At 35.5% G+C, this 19,209-nt stretch overlaps 2 protein-coding genes and 1 non-coding gene across 11 annotated transcripts in view; 1 reads left to right on the forward strand and 2 right to left on the reverse strand.

Annotated features, from left to right (window-relative positions):
• Positions 1 to 3,014: 3,014 nt before the first annotated feature.
• Positions 3,015 to 11,365, reverse strand: LOC18443207 (putative sodium/metabolite cotransporter BASS1, chloroplastic). 2 transcript variants are annotated; one of them, XR_016049012.1, is made up of 8 exons: positions 10,453 to 11,365; positions 9,612 to 9,700; positions 8,432 to 8,525; positions 8,313 to 8,346; positions 7,920 to 7,974; positions 7,506 to 7,603; positions 4,291 to 4,578; positions 3,015 to 3,477 (listed from the first exon to the last, which is right to left on the reverse strand). XR_016049012.1 is itself a non-coding variant. In XM_006853399.4 (8 exons), exons 1-8 carry the CDS (start codon positions 11,051 to 11,053, stop codon positions 3,322 to 3,324), a joined length of 1,401 nt encoding a protein of 466 aa, XP_006853461.1. In that variant the 5' UTR covers positions 11,054 to 11,365; the 3' UTR covers positions 3,015 to 3,321. The 2 variants fall into 2 exon arrangements, 1 of the variants encoding a protein (XP_006853461.1); XM_006853399.4 differs by having other exon boundaries at positions 7,506 to 7,589.
• On the forward strand, positions 8,031 to 8,243 carry LOC148783071 (small nucleolar RNA U3). Its single transcript, XR_016050771.1, has one exon. It is a non-coding gene; the product is annotated as a small nucleolar RNA U3 (small nucleolar RNA).
• A 6,958-nt stretch (positions 11,366 to 18,323) lies between the features above and the next one.
• Positions 18,324 to 19,209, reverse strand: part of ABCD1 (peroxisomal ABC transporter 1) — a 39,821-nt gene continuing 38,935 nt past the window's right edge. For all 8 annotated transcript variants that reach the window (XM_088857746.1, XM_020672909.2, XM_088857743.1 and 5 more), the window contains one exon: positions 18,324 to 18,998. In XM_088857746.1, coding sequence (XP_088713872.1) covers positions 18,900 to 18,998 — 99 coding nt within the window. In that variant the 3' untranslated portion in view covers positions 18,324 to 18,899. The remainder of the gene's footprint in view (positions 18,999 to 19,209) is intronic.

Raw genomic sequence — 19,209 nt, forward strand, 5'->3', positions numbered from 1 at the left:
AAATAATTGTGAGATCCATGTAACAAAAAATAAATTATCTCTTTATAAATAATCCCAAAAACTAAAGAGAACAAATATAAAATAGAGAGAAAATGGAGTATGAAATAAAGTAATATTTCAATAAATGACTGTTTCGCATTAGGGGATCTTCCTTTACAATGTTTTTGACTGTGTTATAACGGACACTAGTTTCATTTCTCGGAAATATTTTATCCTACATATTTAAAACTTGTTATAACCGGCGTTAAATCTGAGAAAGTTTATACTGATATTCCCTTAAATTATCATTGTTTAAGAAGCTACACGATATATTTCTCCCCTCAGGTAAAACCCCGCCTAGGATGAATTTTAGGTCCTCAAATATTGGGATGCGATCTCTTCAACTCATAAATTAACCTGAATATAAAAAAATGTCCTAACTGTAACCTATGAAAAAATAGAGATTGAATAGGGACTGCTCAATGTTTAGATGGTGGATCTACAAGTTAGAAAACTCAAATTTCAAATTACTTTATGGTGGATCTAAGTTAGAAAACTCAAATTTCAAATTACTTTTTTAGAACTGCATCTAGTAATTCTTAAGTGGTTATCGAAATTTCATATTAAAAAAATCATTGGAAGCAGTAATTTAAGAAAGGGTGTAGTTTATATAGAGCCGAGACTCTAAACAATCAAAATAAAACGCACCTTCAAATAGTGTAGAGAAATGTGGTCTCAATATCCATGCATCTTAATATCGAGATGATCAATTTGATGATATTTGGGCACCAAAACAACCTCTTCTAATGAAATTTTTGCGAGGGGTTCTAATTTAATTGTTTAGAGCCTCGGCTCTATATAAACTTTTTTCTTTTAAGAAATCCTTCCAAAATAAATTGATTTTTTATTGATACCCATTTTCAATTTTTTTTATCCAAAATTGCTCTTATTTCTAACCTTGAAGTTTTGAACCTTCAAGGTTCATGAAAGCCAATTTTCAACCTTGATGTTTGAAACAACTTTGGGTATTTAAGATCTAAAATAAGGGAAATATTAAAAATAAATTTTTTTAAAATTGGATATAAACATAAAAAAAATAATAAAATAGGACTCTTAAAAAACAATAATTTAGAGGGATAATGGCGTAAACTTCTCTCAAAATATTATAAATAAATACATAAGTAAAACAGGAATAACATACTCTTGTAAGGTCACAAATAATGTTGATTTTAGTATGTAAGGTCAACGATCCGTAGCCATGATGTGAGGGTGATAGATAAAGATACGTCAGAAAGTTGGAGAATAGGGGCTTGTTGGCATGGTAATCAACTTTATTTAAAATAACCTATTTTACCTAACATTAAGTATTATAGATAATATTATTGGTAAAAAAAATCATAGATAATGTTATTTTTCTAGATGTTTAGTATGTATCTTGTATTATGCATAATATTGTTTAATTATTTAATTGTTTGGTAAATTTCAGATACTTTTAGCTCTCTCTAGCTAAAAATATGAGATTTCAACACACTTCTTTCCCATAGCATGTCGGATGTTTTACAGCAGTTGATGTATTCAGGAATCTAAAAAATAGAGGTTGTGCTTTGGAGATCTTTGTGGACAAGTTTCATGTGAAATTTGAAGGCGATAGTGTTGATATGAAAACCTTGTTGTCTAATATTCTTGCAATGGCTACTGAATGGTTTTGGACACATAAAGGTTGTAGTTTTGTGCCCAAACACCATGTCATTGAAAACCCTTTTGAGGTTTTCTCTCTCTAGACAATTAAAATAAGTCGACATGTAATTTAGGTTCCACCCCAAATAGATTGTCTAAACAAAATTTAATTTTGATGGAAGTTCTTATGGGAACCCTGGACCAGCGGGGTGACTTATATAAGGGATTACAAGGGTAATATAATAATTTCCTTTTATAGACCTCCGTGTGACAGCTGTAAATGAAGCTGGGGCTAGAGGCTATTAGAAGGCCTTGAGATTGCTATCAGGAATGGATGTACACAATTGTGAAGGGAGATTCAAGTAATGTTATTGCTTGGGCCAAAGGGGAATTTAAGCTTGCTTACATATTGAGTTTTATTTTTTAAGAAATTTTATTTTTATATTCCGGTTCTTTTCAACTTGTTGATTGTTTTAGAGAGGCTAATGCTGAGGCAGATACTCTAGGGTGGTGTAAACCAACAATCGTTGGTGGTCACATCCTTCATCTAATTGTACCTCTCCTCTATTCTCTTTTCGAGTTTAATAAAGTCAATAGCTAACATCAAAAAAATAAAAATAAAAATTTATGTTCACATAAAACTACCTATAAGTTTATCTCAGATACCTTATGGTGGACACTGTCAAACAACATATACTCAAGTATCATGAATAATTTCATTACAACATTGAATTATCACTGATAAGGTGTACGTCCAAACATGCTCAACATTTTTTGAAATATAACAATTTAACCGGGCATCGTTAACCATCTCATTTAACACCAACATTTGTGATCATGACTTTCTTCTACCAAAAATTAGAACATGATATTGAGATAGAGTGCCATTTTTTAGCTTTAAGGCACCAATTTCGCATTGCGACTGGCACCATTATAATATCATTGCCAAGGTCCCTGTATAATGGCCATTGCAATACATTTTCAAGGAACCATGAGAATAACCTTGACTTTCGGAAAATTTACAGGAAGCTCATTCAACAAATGAGCGGCATCCCCTACCAATGTGCACTTACAATAAAACAAAGGCGGCGAGACAATAGAGTGCCCATGAGATAATCATGAACAAGAATATTTTATTGGGAAATTTATCAAAATACATATAAGAGATCAACTATGTAACAATTTACCTTTAACTCTTGATTGAATTTCAAAATACCCATCAAAATACACATTAACAGGATTTGAAACAGCTCGAAAAGGGCAAATCGTTAAATTGTTGAAAAGTTCTATGTATTTTGATAACTTTCCCTATTTTATTAGCTGATGGGCTTATGCTACACTAAATGCATACCAAAATATGGAATAAGCTGATAAGCTAATACACTAAATATCTTAAAAGCACCCTAGTTCCTTCCTTCCTATGTATACATAACAGCAAATGTTTCCCACACACTCCATAAGCAACACAACAATATATAAACCATAAAACCGGTTAACAAGTTTCTGGGGTTCAGCTTCTCAATTTAAAGGACACTGCAAAAGGCCTAAGCACAATGGGGATGATTCAATTGCTATAACTATAGAAGATGCAAGTCTAGATTCCCCATGGCAATAAAGCAGCATATTTAGTCACAGAAGGGCAAAAACCATGGTTTCATTGAAAGATCAACAGTTGTCTTTGGTGGGAGGTGTTGTGTATCGCCAAATCCCAGCCAAAATGCTGCCATAGATGGAATGACACACACTAGAGACAGCACATGGAACTGCAGTCAAGGGATTGCTGAAATGCTGACCAGCAAGCACCACACCAAGCACTGAATTCTGTAACATACACCCAAAAGAATATGATCCTTTAAGAAACCCCTGATGAGAAGCTAAGCAGCCACAAAAATGTCATTATTTTACAGACAAAGAAGGCCATTATGCACCAGTTTACTTACAAAGCAAGGATTTTTCTCTAAGATTAAGAAGATATGGTAATTGACGGGTCTCATCTGTGCTAAACTTTTAGTCTTCTAATAAAATTGTAAATTCATTAAAAATGGCAGGTCCTAATGATGACAGAAGACCAAAATCGTGAATTAATGCATGCTCTACAGTTAGAGATCATAATCAATTATTTAAGTCCATGAAAATCCAAATATTATAGCGCAACTCGCAGTCTCTCTCTCTCTCTCTCTCTCTCTCTCTCTCACACACACACACACACACACACACACACAGAGGCATGTGCGCATGCGCACAAACACACACACAAACCTGTGTCACCCAAACACTGGAATGGGTATCAGTTTCAGACATGTTTCTATGTTGTCTGACACGACAAGCTCAAATTCAGATATGGGAACAAACATCTGTACATTTATTTAAAAAGAAAAAAAGCTAGAAATTCATATAATACATTGAAAATTGTGAAGAGCATGGATTTGATTTAAGATATTCAAATTGTGGAAAGGATGGGATTTGATCCTAGGACATGATGTGCCCTTTGCACAACATTAACCACTTAAGCCAGTGCCGACACACACACACAGCACACAAAAGAAAATAGAAATAAAAATGGAGGTACTTTTGCAGCTCATGCAGAAGCAAATCATCCAGTAACCAAAAATTTTAAAACACAAAGAAACTCACCTGCATGCCGACCTCTATTGAAATAGTGCGAGAAGAGGAGACATCAAGGCCAAGAATTCTTGAAAGCGCATAACCAAAGAAGAAGCCAGAGCCATGAAGAGCGCAGGCAGCGAGCACCACTTGTTGCCCAGACATAAGGATAGCAGAGGCATTCTGTGCAATTGCACTTCCACATAGTAGGGCCACAGTTAACACAGAAGTGAGTGGCATGAATGGGGAAACGAACTTCACCACTCCATGGCAGTACTGGTTCATGAGGGCACCAACCAACACAGGTGCAAGTACTACCTAAACAAATTGATCATTTAAAAGTCATGAGTATGATACCAGTATGATTATGATGCTGGTACGAACTCCTTCGCCCCACCCACCCACCCACCCACCCACCCACAAAAAAACACACACAAATGCGACACATATATATTGATGAAGTGCATTTCGAACAAACCATCCAATAAAGGGACTGGATGATGACGTACGGAGAGTAGATCATATAATTATTCATAACATATATGGTGGAACCTCGAATAAAGGGACTGGATGATGACGTACGGAGAGTAGATCATATAATTATTCATAACATATTTGGTGGAACCTAGTCTCCCTCCATTACTGCCCAAGCCCTGGAAAGGATAGTGATGACCCTTTTACCATTATCATGGCCATATAAATCAAAATATACTTTCATTCTTTATACATAAACAAATACTTCCAACTCTATATATACTACTTAAGGAACATCCATTACACGTAGGAAAAAACTGCTAAATGAAAAAGAAATAGAAAGAAAAAATATGCACATAAAATCTTGCTAATGCCAATATTCAAGATATTAACCCCTGAAGGCATATGATTCATATCCCACTGTTCTACTTTACAAATAAAGAGATAAAATAACTTGTCATAAGTAATCAAATTACTCCATGTATCAAAAAGCAAAAACAGTGAAAGAAAAATAGAGTATCAGATAATGAAAAATAAAATATATGAGAAAGAGTTTACAGAAAATAGAAAGTACACCTCTTAGCCAACTTCCAGAAAGAAAAAGAACTTGATTTACCAACCACCTAATAACAAATTAATCTAGACAGAAAATAAAAATAGTATAAGTTGTTAACATAAAAATTGCGCAAAAAAAAAGAGAAAGAAAGAATACATGGATACACGCTATCATCCAAGCCTTTAGTTCGCTTAGGCAAAGCTCATACCTCACAACTATATATGGTTTCGAACACCTAATTAACTTGATAATAAAAGAGAAAAACTTAAGCATACATGCCATTATCCTCGTATCAGATAATAAAAAATAAAATATATGAGAAAGAGTTTACAGAAAATAGAGAGTACACCTCTCAGCCAACTTCCAAAAAGAAAAAGGACTTGATTTACCAACCACCTAATAACAAATTAATCCAGACAGAAAACAAAAATAGTATAAGTTGTTAACATAAAAATTGCGCAAAAAAAAAGAAAGAAAGAATACATGGATACACGCTATCATCCAAGCTTTTAGTTCGCTAAGGCATACCTCATACCTCACAACTATATATGGTTTCGAACACCTAATTAACTTGATAATAAAAGTTGCAACAAAATTCCGAAAAACTTAAGCATACATGCCATTATCCTTGAATTCTCCAAAGCATACCTCGACGTCCACTTTAATCTACATTAAATAACAAGGACTTCAATATATAAGTCAAAGAGTGAAGGAACTCCATATGCTATCAAACAAGTATCTTCGACTAAAAAGAATTTAATAATATATGTACAACTCAAATAAAAGAGAGACATATGCAAAGAAATCAAAATAAAAAGTATAAAAGCATACCTCGTAGCCTATTCTATTCTGCTTCAAAACACGCACACACACACATACAAAAAAAGAAGAAGAAGGAAAAACTGCATGTTCAAACCTCCAACCACACACTACATAAATAAAATGTCAATTTAGGTATTAAAGAAAAACAGCAAAATATGAGAAAATAAGAACTAGACAATAAAAAATCACATAGAAGTTGTAATAAAAATATGTCAAAATGAATAATGAAAGAGCATAAAGCTAGCAAAGTCTTGTAGCACTTCAATCTACATTATATATATATATATATATATATATAAAGTAACAGCTGCACTTTTCTTTTTTCTGAATGTTTAACTCCAGACCTAGTAAGAGTGGCACTCAAGACATTAAGTTGTGGCACCTGCCACCTTGACCACCTCTGCCTTTAGCCCACCCTCAAAACAGCTGAAATTTATTACATAACAATGGACAATGGTAATTCTCCCATGGAAAAATAAAATTGAATAATTTCATATAAATCACAATAGAAAAGAAACATAATACCCAAAGCAAACCTTTTGAAGAACTTAGTTCGAAAAAAAGTCAAATTGAAGAATATACATTAAGAGAGAGAGAGAGAGAGAGAGAGAGAGAGAAAGAGAGAGAGAGAGAGAGAGAGAGAGAGAGAGAGAGAGAGAGAGAGAGAGAGAGAGATGAATTGGAATGGGAATCTAGACAAAATTAAGAGATTTAGTTAGAAATTTTCTTGGAAATAATATAATGATAGAGTAAGTAGAAAATATGTATGCCTACAATTTTGGCATTTTTAACATCTGGCATTTTTTGCTCAATATAAGCACACTATGCTGCTCCCTCTGTCTAGGGTCTCCCTCAACAGGAACGCTATTCTAAACTTTCTCTCCATGGGGTTCTCTTGCAGTTGAATGCCAAGTGTCCTACCCTTAACAATGACTTTATATATATAGGAAAAGCCTTAGGAATGCGTATGAGCGAACTCCTAGGTTCCAATCGTCTAGATCCAATTGGATCGCCGCAATTGTGTGCTATTATTTGAAAATTAACTTTTTTACAAATTCAGATTGACCTGAAACCTTGAGGGTGTGTGCAGCTCACTTAGACATACCATTTGTTTTCAAAACAATAATAATAACGAATAACTAAAACACCCATGCAACACTTATGGGAGTATTTTGGTAATTTTTAATATTTGAATTTTTTAGTTTTCTTTAAGTGCTCCCAACTGAGGACACACCCTCAAATACCAACATGCTAACCCACGACGGTGGTCGTCTACTCAAATCTGGTCTGTTGGGACTCTATGTTCTTTTTATTTTATCATTAATGGTGGTTAAAAAGAAATAGGTTTAAAAAATCACAATTACAAAAGCAAGGTCTGAGTGCTCTCATCCACCTGCACTGTAGAAATGAAGAGTCCAGCTGCGTCCACTGCAACAAGTTGTCCAGCAAGTTTTGCTGTGAGAAATGGCGTCATCACCTGCAATAAACAGCCTCAAAGAAGGAAAGGCAAAAAGTGTTGTAATTTCAGGTATAGTGAAAAATAAATTGGATTCCAAGAAAGAAGAAAACTGATCATTCTATTTGATAGATTCAAATATGACAGTTAGACTAATTACTGCATGGACCACTTTGTTTCTGGTGCCACAAAATAACCATTTGACTCCTATCAAACATTTTTGACAAGGATTACTTCCAACTTGTTTGAAGAATTTTTTTTTGCAATTCTTGACTAGAATACTAAAGCCGAAACCACTATTTAGGCAAATTCAACTAAACATCTGAAACTGCGGTGTTAGTTTCTCCATACCACTGCGGAAATGGTGCTTGCCGCTGTCATCAGGACAGAAAGTGCCACATTTGCCCTGCAAAACAAAGTTATAGCCACAATTATTACGTATAAGAGCAAAGAAACCAGGTCATGGCCTAGAAAAAACATATGATCTGTTCTATAGGTTGTACATCCGTTTCCATTGACACAATGGAGACACACAACAATCTGGAAGATGACATAATGCCACATGGCCAGAGTGTGAATACTGGCTTGGGGCCCCACGGGGCTCCTTGAGCCCTAGAGGATCGCTCTCAACGAGCCAACAGCTGATGAGTTGGCCATGTGGCCGTCAAACAGATCAAAGCTTTAATTACCCTAAAAAAATGGACAAGAAAAAACAGAAGACAAAGCTAGTGGGTGCATACACACCTGGCCAGGTAAGTCACTATATTACTAGCTGTTCCTGTGAATGAAAAGCAAAAGATGAATTAGAAAAGTTGGAATTACAAAAGGCCAGTGAAGATAGAAAGCCCTCTGTGGTATTATACCTCCCGGACAGCATGCAACCAAGATCAAGCCAGCTGCATAGTGGGTGGGCAACCTAAGAAGCTTGCTCACAAAAGCTCCGGATAATGGCATTATCTGCAACAAAGCACCCCAATTATTCCATAGCAAAATACACCACTTTTGCAACATATTTTCTCTTTGTGGACCCACCTGGATGATGTTGGAAGAAATCACTGGTTGAAATTGCAAATTGAGGGAACTTTCAGAGCACAAATTGGAAAATAAGACATGTGAAATCATATTCATGCATAATACATAATTATCTCTTAGTTACCAAGGAAATAATGTACAGGTTTTATGCACAGACTTTAACTTCCATGAGTGATTAAGGAACTACATGGACATCATGTTATGTATGCATCAGTTGTACCTGTTTTACAAATAATGCACACATTGTGCGTGTCTCAACCATCAAGGAGTTGAAACAAACTCCAAGTCAACTCAATAGAGTTCCTGCTTCACCTACGACCCCTATGTTGAATCAGACCACCCTATTGAAATCTGAATTAACTTTAACGCTTTTACCACCCTTTCCTGGGAGACACCAATATTGCTAGAGTGCCTTAATGAGAGAGACCCTAACACCCAGGGACACCATTAGGTTCCAGCTTAAAGCGCTCAAATGAACCCAAGCTGGTTGCTTGTCAACAAAACAACTGAATATCTCTGTGCTGAGGGCAAACATGATGCAAATAGATTGCTTCATTGCCTCAGCTTCAAAAACTAATAACAAGTACCTCTCAGGCTCCCAAGTCAAAGATTATTATCAGGTATTGTGGGAAACAAGTTTATTCTTTCAACAATGTCTCAAACACATTTACTCCGCTTCTATTTCATTTTCTTCTTTATCCATGTTCGAATCCATTTTCGTTTTCCTTTTATTCTCTCGTTCCTTAATGTGGTATAATGCTTTCAACATACATCATCAACATATTCTAAAACCATGGCCTGCAAACACATTAATTTAAGAAAACCCGTAAATCCAGGCTGTCCAAAACTCATAATCAAATGGGTTATTTTAGTGGGGAATATTCAAGTTATTTTGAGTTATCTTGCTGAGATAATCAAGCTAGAAATTGAGTTATTTCTAGAAATTCTCCACCCCAAATGAGAAAAACAAAAAGAGATAAGAGGGACTCAGAAAGGGATTGAAGGACTGACAGTGTATTGAAGAACAAATCCAGCCAGCAATTCTTTGGGCATAGCAAGGGCAGCATGCAGATCCTTAATGGTAAGTGTCATACCCATTCCTACAAATTTTAACCAATCAAAATTGAGGATCAAATTTTCAAATTCTCACTCACAAATTAAATTAAGCGTATTTAGGAATTTCTGCAAAACTCTCTCTCTCTCTCTCTCTCTCTCTCTCTCTCTCTCTCTCTCTCTATTAAATTCAGTTTAAAATGAAAAGAAAGCCAAAATTTGAAACTGTAGCTGATTTCTGTACTCGAAATTAAATATGTAACAGAAATATTTTATAATTAACCAAATCAACACCGACATTCTACACAGTCAGTTAACAAAAACCAACAGCTTTTCAAGAACTTCAAAAAAATCAAAATCATCATTTCAGCTGATCCCAAGCTGATTCTTTTAAAATTTCAACCCTTTCCAGCCAAATTTTAAGGTCAAGAGGCCCACAGTGGAGCACCATGGGGCCATCAACCTCTTGTAGAATTCAACAAAATACTGAAAATTCTTGAAATTCAAAACCATGGATTGCACCAATTAAATAACAAATTGGAATAGTCATGGAGAGTAGGGAAATAGAGTTTAGCTATTCATGCCCCACATTGTAACATTATGAATTGAATATGAAGAGAAGAAATTTAACAACAGTATAAATTGGTTATTGAGGGAAGAAATAGGGTTTCATAACAGTATGAAATTCAAACAACTTAGTCAAAGAAAGTATTGGCCATGGAGAGTAGAGAAATTAGGGTTCAGTAACAATATGAATTGTAAGGGAGAATAGCAAATTAGGGTTTCTTGATGGTCGTACCAAGCATTGTAACCGAAATGCCAAACACCTTCAAATTACTATGCATCCATAGGAAGGCAGGGGGCTTGTAGAGAGCGAGCACACAGGCCAATGTCACCCACAGTGGAAAAGCAGTAGAGAGAGCCTCTCCTATTGCTTCCCATCCCAGCCTTTGAACAGGGACCTGCAGATCTCCACTGCTGTTTCTCACTCTAAAACTCTGTTTTTTAAGCAAACCTCTGCTTCCCACACTAAAAGTTTCAGATTGCAGAGTATCTCTGTTTCTCACTCTAAAATTGTGAGATTGCAGGGGTTGGCAGTTTCTCACTGTAAAACACTCATAAGGTAGGAGACCCATGCTTATCACTGTGAAGCTCTGAGATCGCAGGGACCCATTGTTTCTCACTCTAAAACTCTCGGATCGGAGGGAACCACTGTTTCTCACTCTAAAACTATCAGATTGCTGTGAACCTCTATTTCTCACTCTATAATTCCGAGATGGGATGAAATCCACGTTACTCACTCTAAGCAGAGGATCTTTGTTTCTCACTCTGAAAATGTGAGATTGCATGGTATAAGGCGGGGATTGCCATGAAAAAGTGAGCTCAAGTTTATGAGACATGGCTCTCGCAAAAAAAGAAGCGAAGAGCAGACTAGGCCTGCATGATTGAGAAACCAATCTTAGAAGCCCTACAGCTAAAGGATCGTCCTCTCTCTACACACCTTAACGATCTCTCTCTACAGTTTAAGGATCTCTCTCCGTCTCAAACTGCAGCTGCTTAGGAGCTTTCCACTTTCTCTCTCTAGGTTTGAGCATTCTCCATCTCAAACTTCAGCTACTTAGGAGTTTTCATCTCTCCTACGAGGCTTCTTCATTTTCACACTGGACTGAGCATGGATCCCATTCCTTTCCTTCCCACACTCTGTTCTGTTCAATAAATAAATAAAAAATCCCGCCTAATTATCAAATGCGGCGGTTTGCGCAGAGCCCACCTTAAGTAGTTTGGAGGGAGAAGAGTGAGAACAAAAAGGAAAAGGTTTATATGAGGTTGCAATTTTAAAAGTGAAGAACCACACATTTACCTCAAAAATCCATCAAAAAAAACAAGAAGTTGTTTTAATGTTGAAAAACCATTTGATTGATCTATCTCAACATCGAGATGTATAACTATGAAAATAAAAATATTTTGATCATCATAAATAGTGCATTTTACAACATATTTCTATACCGTCCATTTTCAAGATTTTCATGTGTTTATAAATATACTTGATTTTAACTATTTTTTGAATTTAAAATTTTATAATCAGATATAAACATAGATTTTGAGATAATCCTAATAACATTTTATATCAAAATTATATATTATGATAAAATTTGAAGGTGCACCTTAGTTGGATTGTTGAAGGTTGCAACCTTATAGAAACTACACCCTACAAAAAATAATGGGGAAGGATGTGTGGAAACTTGAAATGGGGGGTATCTATAATTTTTCCAACTTAGAATCTATTTTTTTCTTATGTCCATGCATCTTGATGTTGAGATGAACAATTTGAGGATGTTTGAACATCAAAACAACCTCTTCTAGTGAAATTTTTGAGGTAAGTTCTAATTTGATTGTTTAGAGCCTCGGCTCTATGTAAACTTTTCCCATTATGAAATATTTTTCCCCAATTTAAAATATTTTTGTTTATTTTATATTTGAAAAATGGTGTGGTTTGTGAGGTTCTAAACAATCAAAGTAAAGCGCATCTTCAAATGGTGTCGAGAAACATGGTTTCAATATTGAAAATCTTTGTGATAACCTTAAAATATACTTTCATCTCTAATTATAAAATTTAATGCTTAAAAAATAGTGTGGGAGATCTATAAAAACTTAGAAATGTTGAAAATTGATGGCCTAAAAAGGTGATCCAAAATGCACTATTTTCAGAACTTGAAATCTATTTTTTTTCTCATGTCCATGCATCTTGATGTCGAGATGATCAATTTGAGGATATTTAGGCACCAAAACAACATCTTCTAGTGAAATTTTTGAGATATATGTAACACCTAGAGGAAGTTTCCTATTTAGTAGGGAGTCCTAATCTTATTATATGGGGTGAAAGTTAAAAGACTATATGTGCCCAATTTGGATTACGATATGGGAAATGTTGCTTCTTCTAAAGAGACAGCCATGGGCTTTCTGTGCATGAGCAGCAAGGCCTCTCCTTAGAGAGAAGAGGGCTTCTTATGGAGAAAAACAGCATGGATGTGACTGAGAGATTGGTTTCTTGTTGATAAGTGATTCCCATGAATATTTTAGGTGGTTTTCCTTTTTAGTGAGAGAATGTCTCTGTCGGCCTCAATGGTCTATTCATTCACAATGGTTTAGTTGTGGAACAGATGTGGATCTCTCCCTAGACAGTGGCTTAGCTGTGGAGTAGAGATGAGAGATTGACGAGTGGTATTGATCGGGAGAGTGGGTCTAAAAGGGTTTACTCAATTGATTTTATCGAAGGTTAGAGATGTAACTCTATGTCCCAAAATCTATAATGTAACTTTTATTTATATAATAAATTTAAGTTTGTCGTGCCCATGGATGTAACCCTTCTGGGGTGAACCATTTAAATCTTTATGTTCTTGTGGTGTATGCGTTTCATGTTTTATTTCTTGTATTATAACTCGTACACTCTCCTATTTTGTTTCTAACTGGATAAGTACATGATCTTGGTGGGATCTAACTCTTGGGATTCATGTTTCCGCATCTAAAAAGGTTCTTAAATCCTAATATTAGATTTAGATTGTGCGAAATTTTATGGCAATCGGTGCAAATCAGAGTGCGAAACTGAGTGGGATGGGCTTAATGTTAAGCTTGATCATACTTTTGGGTTCGATGCATGATTGCATCAACAAGGGCATGAATGTAGAGAAGAGTTGGGTAATCGACTACCTCAAACTCGACATGATTGGCGAAGTGGAGCAGACCGAGACCAGTATAGAGATGAGCAGAGAGAATTTTTCCACATTCAAATCTACCCTTGGAGTAGTATCATCTCAAGCAAGGAGACCAATTCCTCTAACTCAGGGAGTTGTTCTTACAACACAATTGTGATATGAACATCTCACAATTACATAGATAAAGGTTTGTGAGTCCTTGACCAAAGCAAACCTTAGATTTGTTACCAAGAAGGTTGATGGATTGATTACATCATTTTAGGAAACAGACTTACGTAGAGGTTGGGTTTTCATAGCCTAACGTCACAAGTTCCATTCCTATATGTAACCTAGTCAAAAAAGAAAAAGAAAAAAAATTGATGGATTGAAAGATTTAAAAAGGCCTAAATCAAATGGAGAAAAAGTAAATGTATTTGTAGATCAACTTGCTGAAAAAGGAGACATAATAAGGGATAAATCTGAAGTTTTTTATCAATGAAAGAACGAGGACTTCTAAATCTTATATGGAACAAATTCTAAATCTTATATTGAACAAATTGAGCATTGTGTCAAACAATAGGAGATTTTAACTTTCCTTCGATTAAAGACAATGTTGAATTTACAAGTGATTCACTACTAATGAACAAGAAAGAGCAACTCATAATTGTAGCCACATGGAATTCAGGATTAGATGAGAAAACAAAGGTAGAGGTTTCTAATCAAAGTTAAATGTTAATGGGGCAGACATGAATTATCGCTGTTGTCGTTAAGTGAGGAGATTCTACTAAGTCTTCTAAAGAAGAGTTGTGGCTCTACTCTTATTCCAACAACCTACAGAAGAAAGTGATGTTGATGACAATGTTAGTAAGGGTGGTGTTTCTCTCAATGTCTGTTTTGAGTCTAGGAGGCTATAAGAGATGCACACCAAGGAACTGAAGGTGTTTTCAACTTGGTTTCTTGATGATGGCTTTGACATAACTAATGTCTACCTAGAAGTTGATATTTATGTCGATGTCTCAATAGTAAAAGAAAGCTCGAGTCATTACATTATTTTGAGGAGAAGATTCCAATCCCAACTTACTAATTTTGGGATGAAAGAAGTTATGGGTTGGACATAGGATTTATCTTAGTCCACTTCAAAATTGGTGAAAGAATTTTCTCAGGTTTCTTTGATAATGGGTCACAATATTTAAAGGAGATGGGGCTCATGGTTTTCTACTTTCTTATTCTACTCTTTTTGGTGTTTATGCATTGGAGTAGTACAAAGGAAGTATAAAGAGTATAAGAGCCACTAAGCAAATCCATATTGAAGCTCTGATGTGTAGATTCATTAGTGACCGTTCCACTACTAAAGCACACTTAATGACCTATTGTATTAGAAAAATCGAGGTCCAATCCCATGGAGTGAGGGAGTCCATATTCTTTTGAGGTTATTTTGATTGGATATCTCAAATAATATATGAACCACAGTGACCATGAGCCTTTTCTCTCATACTTTTCCATGGTTTAAAATTGAACTTTTTACCCCTCCCTCCATTATCAGTTTTTACTTGTGCTTGGATTCAAATACTATAGTCTTTAGTGTACAAGTTTATGGGGTTAAATATTAGGTGGGGCTTAGATTCAGATGATTCATGGGAGATTTTTTTATTATACTCTATGCCGGCTTCAGTTTGCTGGGGAGTGCACAATTTTATTTGGAACAATAGCAAGGTAGAGAAGTTCTTAGATGAGACTTATATGATAGGAGCTCGTACCGGTCACGATCATGGAGGAAAAGTTCTGAATTTTGTTTCAAATTGCATGAGCTGGGGTTGACATTTAGTGAGCCAACTTTTCCTAGCTTCTTGTTGGCATATGCATCTCTTGTCATTCTTAAAAATGTAAGGCAAGCCCGTGCTCTTATTCTATATTTGAGACCTTATGTAGGGTTTGCACGAGATTAGGAAGACAAACATGTATGCATAAACTTAAGTGCCAGTTTCACTAATATTTTGCACCTTACTTTCAATTGTGAGGCCATAACTTTCTTCTTTGCACTCAAAAGAAGTAATCAACTGAGTCTTGAAGCTGCATTCATTGTAATTGCCAAGTTCTTGAGCACACCAGATTAAGTATTTATCGAGTTTATTAACGTTTGGGGCTATGAAATTGTGGTTTTGCCATCAGCTAAGGGCATCGGCATCAAACATGAAATTCACTTCTTGAGAGATTTTTGGAGATTAGTAAAATTCGCAACTTGTGTTGAAATCGTGGAGTCAATTAGCATTTACTTATTTCTAGGGAAAATCTTTCAAGAACAGATATGGAAGAGAGCTTATTCAGTCAGGAATCAAGGTTCTTTGGTGGGAAATAATAGTTCTTTTGTAGCAAGGGCTGACGATTTTGAACTCCCATTTAACAACGTATTGCCCATTGTACATGTCAAAATGGATGACCATTGGAGGCGCATCACAATTGTTTAGTCTCATGTCTTATAAAGAACAATTGCTTGGAGATGTAGCTCTTCAACCATCAGGTAACGAAGGTTTATGACGCAATAGAAGAAACTCGAGGGCGAGTTCTTTTCCAACCAATGGAGTATCGTGCAAATCACAGCTAAGAAAGACATCATGAATAATGCACTTAATTTGGTATGTTTTGTAAGAATTGAAAAAGGGTGTGGATGAACTTCTGTATTTATTTATTTTATCATTGTTAGGGTTAATATTGAGGGATTTATAATGAGAGGCAAAAGGGAAATTTGATGTAATGTGTTGAATAGGATAGAGGCCTCCCATATTTAGGAATCAACATGGCCCATTGGCTTTAGTTGGTTAGGATTTTATTTATTGGGTTTTTATTTCTTGGATTACTTTTGGAGATGTTAGAGAGAGAATCCCCATGCTCTACGTGACCTTCTATTAATTAGCGATAGGCCTTGTGAAAAGGGGGTGACGAAGTTTTTTGTTTTTTGGGTCAGTCTGTGGGGCCAAGGGGATTGATGAATTTTTTTTTTATGCTCCACGTGACCTTCTATTAATTAGTGATAGGCCTTGTGAAGTTTTTTTTTTTTTTTTTGGGTGAGTCTGTGGGGCCAAGGGGATTGATGAAGTTTTGTTTTTTTTTTTTTTTGGGTGAGGCTAAGGGGATTGATGAAGTTTTTTTTTGTTTTTTTTGGGGTGAGTCTATAGGGCCAAGGGGATTGATGAAGTTTTTTTTTTTTTTTTGGGGTGAGTTGTGGGGCATTGTGAAAGGGGATTGATGAAGGTTTTTATTTTTGGATGAGTCTGTGGGGCCAAAGGGATTGATGAAGTTTTTTTTTGTTTTTTTTGGGGTGAGTCTATAGGGCCAAGGGGATTGATGAAGTTTTTTTTTCTTTTTTGGGGTGAGTTGTGGGGCATTGTGAAAGGGGATTGATGAAGGTTTTTATTTTTGGATAAGTGGGGAATGGGCCTCTATTTTGGATAGAAATTGAGCCTAGGACATAGCGTTGTAAATCGTCAAGCGCTAACCAAATGTGCTAACATGCGTTAAAAGGAAGAAATCATATTTTCATTGACTTCAAAAGATGGAAAAGAGAGAAAGGGAGGAAGATATTTGCTTGAGATTTTGAGAGAAATACGTAAGAAAGAGAGAAAGGGAGGAAGATAGAGAAATAAGTGATTGGGAAAGAGAGTAGAGATTTGCTTGAGATTTTGAGAGAAATACGTAGGAAAGAGAGGAAGGGAGGAAGATAGAGAAATAAGTGATTGGTAAAGAGTTAATTTTTGTGTTTCTTTGTATTATTTTTATTTGTGCTTGTATTTATGGTAAAACGTTCTTATTAGATGGGGTGACACTTTCTATGTTTCCCTTACAACATAGAATTGTATTTATGGTAGAACTTTCTTATTAGATGGGGTGAAACTTTCTATGTTTCCCTTACAACATAGAATTGTATTTATGGTAGAACTTTCTTATTAGATGGGGTGAAACTTTCTATGTTTCCCTTACAACATAAAAGTTCTATCCTCTCCCTCATCCAACCGTCCATTTTTTAATGGAAGGTTAAGATTGCCGACCGTCTATTTTTGAATGGAGGGCTAAGATTGCTGCAATCACAATGTCACGTCACTACATTGTTTTATTTTTTATTTTTTTCTATAAACTATTTTAGCACCAAATTTGGGACATCCATTCCTCTATTAAACTCACACTAATGAAAACTATAAAAAAAAAATATTTTCGATAAAATAAAATGAACCAAAACACCCATGAAAGTTTCAAGGGGTATTTTGGTTATTATATTTTATCAAAAAATTATTGTTAATATTTTTTATAGGTGCGCCTCAATGAGAAGATGGCACGTACCAAATTTCATATTCAGAAAAATTGTATTAAAAAAACTAAAAATAAAATACTTTGATACGTCAAATCTAAAATCAAACGGAGAGCGACTCTCTTGATCGAAAATGGATGGTTGGATGATAAAAAGAAATAGAACTTCTATGTTGTAAAGGGAACATAGAAAGCTTTCCCTTAGATGGGAGACTTGAAGCTTTCTTTCGTCTTTCATAAATCTTTCCAATTTTTTCCTTCATTTGTCGAATTTTTGCTTTTTTGCTTATTTAAGATTGAAAGAAGATCGAATTTAATTTCCAAGAATCCTTTCGCATTAAGTTATATCTCCCATAGGATTTATATTCAGGATAGGAACTAATCCTTGATTTGTAAATTCAGAGAGCCAAACAGGCCTGCAAGTCTTCATATGTTGAATTTCCTATTCAATAATTAAAAAAAACAAAGATTATTAATGAAATTAGGAAAAATTGCAGTAATATCCCTTTTATTTTGTGGCACTTAGATATGGTTGGAATCAATTTTATTCTTTGCTGAAGTTCTTTTATTTTGAATTGTTTAAACATTGGATGTCTAAAACGAATTTTTTCGTAAAAATACCAGTTTGGACATGGACTTGTGCTTTATCATTTTTATGGTGAAAAAAGTGATTCAAACATTGCATGTTCAAATAGGACTTCCACTAACATTCAGGCTTTTGGAGGTTCATACATACAATGTCTGATATGCTCAATCGTTCACAAAAGTGCATATGGTACAATAATTGGTTCAAACAATGGATGTCTAGACTGCCACTTGTCATTTCTTAAGTGAATTAATTGATCGAACATTGGATGTTCGAGTTGCTCCAGTTACCAAAAAATAATGTCGAACTCTTATTTGCTCATTCATGGGATTGTTAATGGTGGTTGGACTAAAAGACCAAGCCCGTGCACATCTTCACTTCATACATCACAGGCTTCCTCCTGCACATCTTCACTTCATACATCACAGCCTTCCTCCTTCTAAGTACCGCAGGTCACCATCCACCAAGCTCTCTATTCTGATTATTTGCAATACAATTAATAACTGTTTTATCACAATGGAGATGAGTTCTGACTAAAATATGATGAACCCACTTGCCGGCCAGAAGAGATTGCAAAAGCTGAACCAATGTACATCCATACCAGCCACTGGCAGCCTCCACTACTCAATATACTGCTGAGAGAGAGAGAGAGCGAGTATCTAATATTGGTCATGCTATTGATTTAGACTTCAAGGAACGGAGCTCCCACTGACCCTCACCATCGACTAGATGTAACTCCAAGGAATGAAATGGTATTAGCGCAGGTCGCTGGATATCATAACAATATTCACAAATGTTAGATCAGTTAATTAGAGGTCAAATGAGAGAGAGAGAGAGAGAGAGAGAATTTAAATTCATGTCAGCAAAAAAGAGAAACAAGTAGAGGTTAGATTCAAGAGAGAGAAAGGGGATGGGTGGGGGAAGTGGTGTACTGGGGTTTAATTCATGAGGTCTAATGAGAGAGAGAGCGAGAGAGAGA

Source organism: Amborella trichopoda, chromosome 2, assembly GCF_054954075.1.
Source record: "Amborella trichopoda isolate Santa Cruz 75 chromosome 2, AtrichopodaSantaCruz75HAP2 v2.0, whole genome shotgun sequence".
Classification (NCBI taxonomy): domain Eukaryota; kingdom Viridiplantae; phylum Streptophyta; class Magnoliopsida; order Amborellales; family Amborellaceae; genus Amborella; species Amborella trichopoda.